The following is a 13,568-nucleotide window of genomic DNA, read 5'->3' as shown; positions in this document are numbered from 1 at the left end:
TGTGTCTTGTTTATCAGCAATAGTGATGAAGTGTGGGTGATAAAACAAACACAGTTGACAACATTCCCTTTCAGCGGGAAACTGAATGAATCTATTCAAAATCCAATTATTATGATACTCGGTCTGGCGAGTCCTCTTCCTCCCTCTCAGTCTGATGGTATTAGTCACGCCATCAGCCCAAATAAAGAACTGACAACACACTGAGTGTCAACAACGAGACAGATGCTTTATTCGCATCTGAACAGGCTGATAAATGAGCGGCGGGCAGTCGCTTCTCTGGGAGCTTCACACGATCTTCTAATGGTCTTTTATATTTAAACTCCACCAAATATCTTTTTTTCAGAATCCCGACTCTGCAGCACAGTAATAAAGGAGGTTCACCAGCAGAGCTGAGTACTGGTGGCTTCAGTTCAAGAGTGTAACAGTCAGTTTATGACTGTGAGAGATTGGGTTATTGTTTGGAGGGAGAGGCAAAGCTAATAACAGCCTGATACGACGCCTCACGCTGCAGCTGAGTGACACTGGCTTTGATTAGATGGTACATTTTTCTTGTAGGGGTCAGTTTATTCTTCACAGCTACAGAACTTGAATAACATCTCTGTTCATTTTGGAAAATAAAAATAAAAATGTTGGATAATACTCATTTGCTGGCAGTCGGTCCTTCGTTGATGTAGATTATTCCAACCTGACAGAATTTGTTGTAACTCTAGAGGAAACGTTGGATTCATTTTCTGGGGAACATGAATGTCTGTAAAAAAGTTAACAGCTCAGCTATTTGGATATAAGATCAAAGAGGGGGAGCAGCATTGCCCGCCACTAACAAATTACACATTAGACACTTTTTTTTTAACAAATTTCTTCTTTCTCCAAGTTAATGTGCATGTTGATGTTGTGTTACCAGAGATGGCACCCAGTAAGTCCTGATTCAAACTGCTGACAGGATTTAAAGATGAATGAACCATCAGTGACGTCACCCAGAGCGGGTTTCAAACTCAGCTCAACAAAACATCAAAAATCAGAATTGGCAAACTAATAAACTAGACCAAACCAGCAGAGCAAGCAACGTGAGCAATGTGGCAACTGCCACCACAGGCAGAAACAAACTTTTTTAACAAACCAACGGACGAGCCCCCATTTTCCATGACCTGGCTCAAGTGGCCACAACAACGGAGAGACACACCAACATTTCAACCAAACAATACTTTATTTCTTCACCAGATTAAATCAAGTTAACGTGCCAAATTAAGGATAAACATGTGAGATGTGGAAGTCAGTAAAGTCAGTGGTGTATGATGGGCATGAGTGAAGAGTATGTGTGAAAATGCTGTAAAGTGTAAAAGACATACGGCTACTCAAAAGGAACAGAACCAAAGAGTCTTATAAAGTGTCTGGGAAGAAGAGCAGAGAGCGACTGATTACAGAGCTGCCAACTCTCACGCTTTCGCCGTGTGACACACGGTTTTGCCTGTTTTCACACGCACTCACGCCACACATCCAATTTCTATACTAACCTTCATCCTCTCTAATTCATGGAGGGAATATCTCTCCATATATTTTATTGTGCCTGCCTGAGATTTTGGAAGAGATCAAATGAAGTGCCTTTTTTTTGCTGCAGCTACTTCACAGCTTTTGTTGAAATGAAGGGATTCCATGGTGACAAAGGGCTTTTCAACCATCTGAAGGCGCCGAATCTGAGAATGGAAAGAGCCCATTCAGAGGAAAGATGTTTGCTCACCGGAGCCGAACGAGCTGCAACAACCTGCTTTTATTCCTCAGCTGTTTCTCAGACTCTAAAGGAGCTACCTGAGAGGATGCTCAGTGTGATCTTACATTATGAATTAGACTCACTTTCAGATGTTTTTCTGTTTCATACTTGGTGAGAAAGACTTAGTAGTAGTAGTATCTGGTTTATCTGCATTTTATTTTAAAGGAAAGTTTCTGCTTTTTCAGCACAAGCAGATGGTTGCGACTGGACAGGTGACCTCCAGGTTACTGCTGCTGAAATCCAGAAAATATGAAAAACAGTTCAGTACATTACAGTTAATTCAGTTCCTCTGGTCCAAAGTGGAACAGGATAAAGAATGTGCCTTAACAGAGTTTTACAGGAGATATATTATGCACATTTCCAGGTCTGTATTCTTTTTCTTGGGCTTTACAGGAATATGTTTTGAATGATTTCCAGTTCAGAAACTATGAGCTGCACAGTACAGCCTCTGTCGGAAACAGGTTTGTGTTTTTGGCCGACTTACAGAAGGATCTGGAGGTTGAGATAATTAATAAAAGGAGTAAGATTCAGTTCTTTTCCTTGTTCTTTTATGTACTAACTTAAATACATCTGTACTAGCCTGGAAGTACAAGCTAGAACTTCCAAAGTTGGCCTGGAGTCTCTCCATTGGGAATTGATTATGCTCTGGCAAAGATCTGCCGGGCCAATCAAATCATTTAGAAGGGGTTTATGAGGTGATGGACAGAATAGGAAGAGCAATGTAGTCATACACTTCATCTGAGCACCGTGGAGTTGAATTTATTTACAATTTAATGACTCTGATTGGTTAGAGGACTACTAGTTTGGCTTTGTCTCTGGTCTGTTTGTTGGATTCTTATCTTTGCTTCCTCCCCGTCTCAGGTGTGCTAACTGCTTGGTGTTACGCTGCCACCTTTCTCCACTTATCCAGTTGAGCCTGCACTGTAAAATATTTTGCTGTAAATTTACAGTAATTTACTGGCAGCACGATGCCAGTAAAATGCTGTAATATATTTCACAGTATGTTTACTGTGATTACATTTACAGTACTATTTGTATTACTGTAAATTAAATCACAGTACACAACTGTGACAATTCAAATTACTGTAAACCTAGTCACAGTACATAACTGTGAATATTGAATTTACTGTAAATCTAATCACAGTACACAGCTGTGAAAATTTAATTTACTGTAAATCTAATCACAGTACACAACTGTGAATCTTTAATTTACTGTAAATCTAATCACAGTACACAGCTGTGAAAATTTAAATTACTGTAAACTCAAAATTTGTATGTTACTGTAATTTTACAGTTTAATTTTCTTTACTGTGAATCTAATCACACTACACAACTGTGAATATTTAATTTACTGTAAATCTAATCACAGTACACAGCTGTGAAAATTTAATTTACTGTAAGTCTAATCACAGTACACAGCTGTGAAAATTTAAATTACTGTAAACTCAAAATATGTATGTTACTGTAATTTTACAGTTTAATTTTCTTTACTGTAATACAAATCAGTGTTTGTCTTCATTGCTATGAACCCAATTACAGTACATAGTTGTAATCAATGATATTATTGGCATCTTAAAATATCTCACTGTGCTCTAGAAAATTTCTGTAACATATTACACAACAGCTCTTAACAGTAAAATGCCATTTATTTCTTCAGGAAAGCAATAACACAGAGTATTGTAACAACCCTTTAAAGTGCAGACTTTAAGAACCACTTAAAAATCTATAAAATGTCCTCTGATGGCCAATGGGCCTAAAAACTTTGTTTCCCATGTGGCTTTTAACAATAAACATTAAACATCAATTAACATTGTGGGGTGAGGTACTGTTAAGTACACAGTATAACCACCATACACCATCATTGTAAACACTGTACAAAATGTTAGCTCAGTTTAGCTATGATTAGACCAGTCTGTGCTATGAAGGTACAAACACAACTCCTCTTACAAAACAAATCACTAAATTAACTTAACTTACATTTTTAAACATTCTGTTTTTCAAGTAAGTTGAACAAATATTGAGGTGCTTACATTGGCAGTTGCAATTTTACCTAAAAGGAGGAGGTGGCACAGCTACAATGCAAATAAGTTTTCTTTTGAATCAAACACAACATTTTATAGAAGGGGTAGTCTCCCTTCCTTTCCTGAGTTTTCACTCTTTTCCCTAAAAGGTGTCTATTTTAATAATTTTGTATCATAGCTATCAGCTGTGCAGCATCCTTCTAAAACGTTTGCTATAACTTTTCTGGAGCGGCATGAAGGAATAAGAATAAAGAATGAAAAAAGGTATATGCCAGAACATATACTATGAAGACCTCAAATACTAGGCTGTCAACAAATCCTAGAAAGTCAACCCCTCTTTTCTCATTTTGCAAAGCCTGCAAAGAGAGAATTTCACCTAAGTTGTGACACATCCTTAATAGTTTTGCAAATCAAATTCTACAATTTCCCTAATCAAAGTGGCCACGCGGCGATTCAGACCTGTGCTCTTTCTTTGCACCTTCTTGCCGGATTTCCTGCTGACCTGTGTCTTGGACGTACACTTCGAGCCTTCAGGGTTAATCCTCAGGAAAAACCTGCAAGCAGAAGAAATAGTCTGTTAGTGCTTTTGTATGGAATGAATTTACTATCATAATGCAAGAGCATTTTACATTGATTCGAGAGCAGAATTTATCGATTTCATTCTCAGATTTTGTGATATTATCTCTCAAAACTCTGCTCTCGCTCTCAAAACTCTGCCCTCGCTCTCAAATTTGCTCTGCGCGTGCTCAAACTGTGTCCACGCACTCGGGTACGATGCTGCTCGCGCAGATTTCCTGCGCTCGCTCTCGGATCATTTGCGCTCACGGATTTCTGCTCTGCTCTCGGATTTTTGGTGTATCAACGCTGTCAACCAATAGAAGGCCGGCTGGTAGTGACCAATCAGATGATCCCTGTTTGTATACGGGTGCGTTGGCTGTTTTTCGAGGAGCGTCGCATACGGGCGGACACTCTTTCAACAGGTTTTATCCACTCCCTACCCCCGGGGCAGTAATAAATGTGATTTCTTTTATTTGTTGGACCACTGTTCGAATAAAATATCATTCAACACATACAAGAGCGTCCGAGCTTCTCATTAAAATGGCTATATTGTATAATAACACCCGCATCGAACTGTTCTTTGCGGTGTGCTGGTGCAGAAAACAATATATATAATATATATAATATAAAATATCACAAAATCTGAAAATGAAATTGATAAATTCTGCTCTCGAATCAATTTAAAATGCTCTTGCATTATGATAGTAAATTCATTCCATACTTTTGCTCCATCAATGATATTCTCAGCCACAGCAAATACAAATACAAAATAGATCCTAGTAACAGTGACGATAATCATGACATCTATTAACCACTACACACATGGACAATATAAATAATAACTATAATGTGTCATTAAAAAAAAATAGAGGCTTTGGTAAACGACAAAATAGATTGTCTGTGCTGAAACATTTAAAGGAGTAGTTTACCCCCAAATGTTTTTTTTTTCTTCCAATAGAGTATGCACATGCTTAAAGTGAATGGCAAATCGAGTGGATTAGAATACATTTACCACCATCGATTCCGGATGGGGAAGCGAGTGCACTGATCTCAAGTAATCATGGCACAAGTAATCAATAGGAAAAAAAGGAATTTGGGGGTGAACCACTCCTGCGATCTAACATGTCATAAGAGGCAAATGATGTGCTAACCTCTGAAAGAACTCCAAAGTACTGGCTGCCTCTTCCTGGTACTCTATGTTGAAGACATAGTAGCAGGCCATTAGGACAGCTGCTGCTGAGGAGAAGTCAGGAAGGTCCTCTGGCTGAATGAGGACATCTCCTTCCATAGCCAGCATCCATTTCTGAGCCTCCAGAACAGAGTCACCTGTAACACACACAGCAGGTAGAACAATTATTGTTATAGTGCATATGAAAAAGTGGACAAACAATTATTTCTATAATTAAAATACATGTGTAAATCATGTTATGGTACATCCAGGCCTTGACTTGACCCATGTACATGTAATCTCCTTCCAAATGGACCAATCCTAGAGTTGTATCAGATTCCTCAATGAGATTACCATGTGTTCAGTTGTGTGAATCTATTACATAAAATGAGGATGTTTTCATTTGATCACACTGACACGTGTCCTTCCACCTCCCATAGGCAGAGAGAATATTACACTTACCAAGAGCCAGCAACCTTGGTGTGCTTGGGAGTGAGAGACTGGCTTCTGCATCTGCTGAGGTGGTTGTCACCTAAATAACACAAAAGATCAGACAGAAAGACAGAATATTATAATATTTCAAATCATAATGTTTTTAGTCAATGCCTTTCTCATCAGTTATTCAATAAAACTTTGTCTTGTATTGACCTGAACAGTAAATGGTGTGGAAACGATGTGGACAACAGCGTACTATTTGATTACATTAGAGGAGAGTACAAAATATCTATATCCCTAAGCACAATAAATATTCAGTTGAAAAATATGTTCACAGCATCCATGTTCACAAAGTACTTACATCAGCCAGAAGAAAGAGTGAATCCTCTTTTTCTTTGAAGTAGGCCATAGTGACAAGTAGAGATGCAACACCATGGTTGATGTTGCCCACCTCGCTGATGTCTTTCAGGATAAATGTGGATAAATGACACTGCTTGCAGACAAAATGGTTGACCATTTTGATTACCTGCCTTGCCAACAGACAACTAAACAACAACTAGACTAACCACCATAAAATGCAAGATTCAGGTTAAAATGCTGCTAGGCCTACCAGTTTTGCAATGTAATTGCATAGTGTGCTTATATAAGCACAATCATTGCAGAGAAAAAAAGGTTAAATTAAATGGATGAGAGTTAATATGAGCAGTCAGTTATGTCCTCCAGACTATGGTCAAATCTGTCTTTTTCAAATTTGCCCTTTCCCTGGATTATAAAATACAATGATGAACATTAAGTAAAGCATATATAGACAACAAAATAAAAGATGAATTAATACTGCAGCCAAATACAGTATATGCAGTTTGCTCCCCTAACTACAGCACACACTGACCAAATAAAAATACTAAATTAGAGTTAAACTGCTGCTAGGCCTACCAGTTGTAATGTAATTGCCTGCTGTGCTTATATACTGTAAGCACCATCATTTTAGAAAACAAAGTTATCTTTAATGGATGAGAGTTAATATTAATTAACAGATGAGCAGTCAGTTTTAAAAAGGAGAAAGTTGATATTTAACTTGAGTTTAGCAGCTTTTTAGCAAGTTTACATTCATTTGACTTACCAAAGTAAGCTGCAGCCTTTGTGAGAATTCCAGACTATGGTCAAATCCGTCTTTTTCAAATCCGCCTTTTCCCTGAATTATGAAAGACAATAAACGAACATTAAATGATATATAGACAACAAAAGAGAAGCTTAATTAATACTACAGCAAAATATAAGCAGTTTGCTTAACTAACTACAGTACACACTGAGCTGCATGTGTTTCTCCTGTCATGAAGGAACCAAAATGGAGCTGAATTAATCAAACATATCTGAGCTATAGCCTACTAAAGAAATTGCAAATGAAAGACTAGCACAGTTACAGTATAGCCAGTAAAATGATACACAAGATTTAAATGATGTTCGTTTTGAAAGAGGAGTTCTAACAACTTTTATTTACAGGTAGCATGCTCTAGCTATATGACTTTCTTTCTCTCATTTATCTAAACATACCAAACATCATGCAAATCTAGCTTGTTATATTTGCAAATGTTGACTTCTCTGAATGAGACTAATCTATAGATGAAAGAATAAACTCACTTGTTTTCATGTATTGCCTCTGCAGCCTCTCTCTGGGCATTCAGTGCTGTAGCTCAGAGAAGGAACAATATGTCCTGTTACGCTGTTTTCCCTCCAAAACACTGTCTTCTTCCCACAATCCACTGTCGTCTTCCCACAATGCACCTCAGTCTACAGTAACTTACACTATACTAGTGTGATTTTAATGTATGTTACTGTAGAAACATTTATTTCTTTTTTCTTAAGACTTTTATCATTTTTTAAGCACAGAAATATTGTGGCAATTTTTAACACACCACATATTTGTATTTAATGATGTATATTTAATTAAAGTGCATCTTTGTAATTACATTTAGAGCACATGGGTGCCTCATTGGACATGTAAACAGTGGGCTGATGCAAAAAAATAAGCAGAGAGGACCACAAGGATAGTTATCTTTTAACTTCATTGTGCTAATTTCAACATATTTTGTGACAGTATGCTCTGGAACTATACTGTAGCATCCTGCTAGTTTATTATTCAGTGGGGGTGAATCCCACTCCCACCTATATGCCCGTGGGCACAAGTCCTAATACTATTGATTTGCTTTTTATTTGTGTTGTGTGGTTTTATGGTTTTAATGTTATTGAGATTATGCAAAATTCTGCTTGATTGTCAACAATACCAAATACAAAATGACAAAGTAGTGATTTACTGATGAGGAATCTAGTACCCTCTTGCTGTCTGCTTCAAATCACACACACCATCAGTTATGAGCTGTTCTACAGAACTGGCCAAGAACTATAGGCCTATAGGACTTTTTCTATTTGCTCATCAACAAGGACAGGATTCAGTCATCTCATCTGTCGTCCCACCATTACCACTATCAAGGCTGAACATTGATCTACGCTACCTGCAACAATTGAGGAGAGTGACTCGCGGAGCGGATGATGTAAGGTGAGTTTAATCGTCTCTAATAAAAAATGTTTTTCCATTAACAGTAGATGCGGTAATGTAATAACTGTGGATTGTGTTTTTTGATAGTCTGGTAATGCTGAATTCAAGGCCGAACTTGAGCTAGCAAATTAGCTTGTGCGAGCTAGCTTAGGTTCAGTCAATACATCGTCATTGTATTACCCTGAAGGTTTAATTTTATAAATAGCTTTGTTTTTTCCCATATACGGCAAATGAGTTGTCAGTCTCCAGTCAAATGACATCAACTTGCCACTACAGTTCAGGGCTACAGTTCGGTGCTCAGTCCTCCAGCCGAGCCACTATAGTTATTTTCCACCGTTTCTTCCTCTCCCTGACACTTTTTCCGCACTACTAGTCCTAGACCTTAATTGACGTGGAAACCGCCCAATAAGTTAATAAAATATTTATTCTTTGGCTGAGACAACTGTGTTCAAACTGCCACACCTCGGTCATTTTTCACAGTACAGATAAAATGTAAGCATGTACGTGTTCAGTAACAACTTCTGTTAGTTTAGCTGTAATTTGCACTTGTTCCAGGCCTCCTTTATAGCCACTCTCAGGCAAAATGCAGCTGCATCTTGGCCTCTGTGGTGACTGCAGGTCAGCGCTCTGTCACAGCCAGCTAATGACACTACAGTAGAGTAATTCCTGCAGCTCTGCTTTTTTTTTTTTAAATGAATACATTAATAAATTGGTTTAATTTTTCATACATGTAATTTACATTTGTTTTTTCTGTTCACAGAAGACATCAGGGATGTCCAGTTCATGAAGTGGAATTGTAAGTTTTAATTAGATTGGGGAAAAAAAAGTCACGTGTCACATTTGTGAAAATGTCTTCTAACTTCCTCATAATTTTAGATGTTTTACAATGATTGGCAAACCCCTGCAATTCGTGCCTCAGAGTGATTTGGCCTTTTCCCCCTTTGAATGTCTTAAAAAGAGAATGCAGAATTGAAATAATGGTAAGTAAATGCATTTGAACTCTTTTTATTTTGGAAAGTGTTTCACAATCTGGTGTCCATTTGTCTTTGTGTCACTCCTAGGCTGCAGGGTGACCCAAAATGTGACCCAAAATGCCATAAAAGTGACCTGGCGCCGGTGTGAACTTTAACCCCGTTTTTGAGGCACTTCTGGGAGGGCTACAGTCATGAAATTTGCATCATTTGTACCTGGTGAGTCAAAGTTTCAGAATCTGGTGTCTGTTTGTCTCTGTGTCACTCCTAGGCTACAGGGCGACCCAAAATGCCATAAAAGTGACCTGGCGCCGGTGTGAACTTTGACCCCGTTTTTGAGGCACTTCTGGGAGGGCTACTGTCATCAAAATTGCATCATGTGTACATGGTGAGTCAAAGTTTCATAATCTGGTGTCCGTTTGTCTCTGTGTCACTCCTAGGCTGCAGGGCGACCCAAAATGCCATATAAGTGACCTGGCGCCGGTGTGAACTTTGACCTCGATTTTGAGGCACTTCTGGGAGGGCTACTGTCATCAAATTTGCATCATGTGTACCTGGTGAGTCAAAGTTTCAGAATCTGGTGTCCGTTTGTCTCTGTGTCACTCCTAGGCTGCAGGGTGACCCAAAATGTGACCCAAAATGCCATAAAAGTGACCTGGCGCCGGTGTGAACTTTGACCCCGATTTTGAAGCGTTTCTGGGAGGGCTACTGTCATCAAATTTGCATCATGTGTACCTGATGAGTCAAAGTTTCAGAATCTGGTGTCCGTTTGTCTCTGTGTCACTCCTAGGCTGCAGGGCGACCCAAAATGCCATATAAGTGACCTGGCGCCGGTGTGAACTTTGACCTCGATTTTGAGGCACTTCTGGGAGGGCTACTGTCATCAAATTTGCATCATGTGTACCTGGTGAGTCAAAGTTTCAGAATCTGGTGTCCGTTTGTCTCTGTGTCACTCCTAGGCTGCAGGGTGACCCAAAATGTGACCCAAAATGCCATAAAAGTGACCTGGCGCCGGTGTGAACTTTGACCCCGATTTTGAAGCGTTTCTGGGAGGGCTACTGTCATCAAATTTGCATCATGTGTACCTGATGAGTCAAAGTTTCAGAATCTGGTGTCCGTTTGTCTCTGTGTCACTCCTAGGCTGCAGGGCGACCCAAAATGCCATATAAGTGACCTGGCGCCGGTGTGAACTTTGACCTCGATTTTGAGGCACTTCTGGGAGGGCTACTGTCATCAAATTTGCATCATGTGTACCTGGTGAGTCAAAGTTTCAGAATCTGGTGTCCGTTTGTCTCTGTGTCACTCCTAGGCTGCAGGGTGACCCAAAATGTGACCCAAAATGCCATAAAAGTGACCTGGCGCCGGTGTGAACTTTGACCCCGATTTTGAGGCACTTCTGGGAGGGCTACAGTCATGAAATTTGCATCATTTGTACCTGGTGAGTCAAAGTTTCAAAATCTGGTGTCTGTTTGTCTCTGTGTCACTCCTAGGCTGCAGGGCGACCCAAAATGCCATAAAAGTAACCTGGCGCCGGTGTGAACTTTGACCCCGATTTTGAGGCACTTCTGGGAGGGCTACTGTAAGTCCAAAATATTTCAACCAATGATTTCATTATTTTGTATTTAAAAGTTTTGTGTAATTTTGCTTAATTAAATCAATAGTTTTTAATCAATCTGTAATTACAATCTACTTAATTATATCAAGTGTCACTTTGTTGAACCCGAATGTTGTTTGAGAAACACCCTGTGTTTGCTGTGGTAAACAGCTGGGTGGAATGTTGACAATGTAACCCAAGAAATGTTTTACCAATAAAGGTATTTTTGGACAAATGCAATACTTTTGTTTTCTTCTATCATGTAAAATACAGTATAAGTTAGAACACATTTTAAATTTGAATCCTCTTAACTTAAAATGGGAAGTTGCAAAAAAATATAGCACGCAGAAATGCGGGTTTGATCAACTAGCTAAGCAGAGTTCTTGTATTGGTGAAGTTTAATATTTTTTTGTTTTAACTTGCATTATTAAGTTGACACAACAAACAAATAACAGTTTTCTTCTACAAAGATTGTTTGTTTTAACTCAAGTTATCAAGTTAAGACAGCAAGTGATAAATTGTTAAATAATTTTCATAACTTGAAAAGCAAAGTTGAGTCAACTACAACAATGTAGCACAATACATTTTTTAAACTTTAATTCACGAGTTGAAACAAAAATAAACCTCAAAATGAGTTAACATCCGTTTTAAAGGCAGCAAGTGAACTTTGATTTGCAAGTTGAACTGGCATGGAATGTTTTACAGTGTGGAGATCCTTGATGTCATCAGTGTCTGTGTGTCTGATAAAGACGTCAAAGGGCGAGGTCGCCTCTCACCCATAGGTTGTTTTACATGAACTAAAGTGGGGAGTACTTGCAGAGGCCAGAGCCTACTTTTCCCAGTGTGCAGGAATGGGCCTACAATTAGCCTACTATCATTTCACCCCACACCCACCAAACAATAAAATATGTATATTAGTCATTCACAGTAAAATATGGTATGTATTACAGTAACCAGTTGTGGAATTAACAGTCATATACTGTAAAAATCATTCATAGTAACTCATTGGATAATCACAGTAATGCACTGCTCATAATACATAACTATTGTTGAATTACAGTTATATTTTGTAATATGATTCACAGTAAATTACTTATTATTTACAGTAAGACTGTAGTGTTACTGTGAAAGTATGTGTAATTTACAGTGCTCTGCTGTAAAAACATACACAGTAAATTAGTGCCAATTGTACAATAGTCCATTGTAGAATTACTATACTTAACTGTAAACATTGATCACATTAACTTGTTGGATAATCACAGTAATGCACTGCTCATAATACGGTAACTATTTGCAGAATTACAGTTATATATTGTAATATAATTCACAGTAATATACTTATTATTTACAGTAAAAGACTGTAATGTTACTGTGACAGTGTGTGTGATTTACAGTACTGTAATGTGAAAACATTTACAGTAAATTAGTGTCAATACTACAATAGTCCATTGTAGAATCACAATACTTTATTGTAAATATGGATCACAGTAATGCACTGTCCATAATACAGTACCTTACTGTGGAAATCACAAAGATTCGTTACAGTGTGAAGTTGTATTTAAGGACCTGCTACACTTCCAGTTCTTCAGTTTACCTCTGTGTTATCTAGCTTTTGTCTGGTTTCTTCATGCAAATTCTTAGTTTGCTTGTTTTTCCTCTTTGCTGTAGCTGCAACCCATGTTCAAATGTTCTCAGTAACCTGTTCTATGCTTAGATTCACTGATCTCTGAACTACTGATTTTGAAATCTTTGTGTATTAAATTCCTGGTTTTGCGCCTGAACTCTCAAGTCCGTTTTCTAAATAGTTGAGTAATTCTCAACAGTTTGAGTCAAAATCTGACCCAATATATGCGACTGGACAACTCACCAGCACAACACATAACAATTGTAGCATTGGTCTTAGCAACAAAGGCTGAAATATACACCTGTTTGAGGACAGGTACAACGTCTGTTCAATGGGGGAGTAGAGGTGATCGTTGCAGACTCAACTTTGTTCATGTATTACGTAATATTCTGAAATTGGTACGCTACACGCTAGTTGTTGGGTTTTTGAAAAGAAGAAATCAAAATACCTTTTTATTTCAGCATGACATGAATGATGGTTTTCTAGAAATTCAATCATCAGTACAAACAATTTGTCACAACAGATGAGTAAGTTAATCTTTAAGACAGCATTTTGGGATGAAGCCTGAACGTTCATGAATTGGCAGCTTCTATATCAGTTGCAGAAAATGTCAGTGTGTGCAAGTGTTTGGAAATGGGTACATAGAACAGACTTTCCAACTGGCTGTCCTGTTAGTTGGTACACTTGTTAGTTGGGTTTTTACTCCTTTCAGTTTACCTACTCGAACGTGTGTTGTGCTTGCAAACAGTTTCCTCGGCTGCTGCGGCACTAACCGAATTTCCACTGGGATCAATAAAATCTGTCATTGTGTCAGGTGCGAGCCAAAACAAACAGTAAATCGAAGATTTTGAAAAGCGATCAGCGTTTCTGCCTTTGAC

At 38.3% G+C, this 13,568-nt stretch overlaps 1 protein-coding gene across 1 annotated transcript; it reads right to left on the bottom strand.

The window, feature by feature from the left end:
* Window positions 1-3,384: 3,384 nt before the first annotated feature.
* On the bottom strand, window positions 3,385-12,568 carry LOC311488650 (uncharacterized protein). Its single transcript, XM_084545471.1, has 4 exons — window positions 6,309-12,568; window positions 5,975-6,044; window positions 5,496-5,670; window positions 3,385-4,340 (listed from the first exon to the last, which is right to left on the bottom strand). Exons 1-4 carry the CDS (start codon window positions 6,462-6,464, stop codon window positions 4,181-4,183), a joined length of 561 nt encoding a protein of 186 aa, XP_084401597.1. The 5' UTR covers window positions 6,465-12,568; the 3' UTR covers window positions 3,385-4,180.
* Between the last annotated feature and the right edge of the window lie 1,000 nt (window positions 12,569-13,568).

This window comes from Chelon labrosus (genome assembly GCF_963514085.1).
Source record: "Chelon labrosus genome assembly, chromosome: 5".
Classification (NCBI taxonomy): Eukaryota; Metazoa; Chordata; class Actinopteri; order Mugiliformes; family Mugilidae; genus Chelon; species Chelon labrosus.
The sequence above is the reverse complement of the archived record's forward strand: the minus strand, read 5'-3'. Positions and strand labels throughout refer to the sequence as shown.

Bases quoted from the DNA above. Each gene is read 5' to 3' on its own strand.
- LOC311488650 (XM_084545471.1), bottom strand. From the start codon at position 6,464: ATGGTCAACCATTTTGTCTGCAAGCAGTGTCATTTATCCACATTTATC. The intron at 6,045-6,308 runs GTAAGTACTTTG...TGTGTTATTTAG, and splicing joins CACTCTTTCTTCTGGCTGAT to GTGACAACCACCTCAGCAGA. The intron at 4,341-5,495 runs GTTAGCACATCA...TTCTGCTTGCAG, and splicing joins ACTTTGGAGTTCTTTCAGAG to GTTTTTCCTGAGGATTAACC.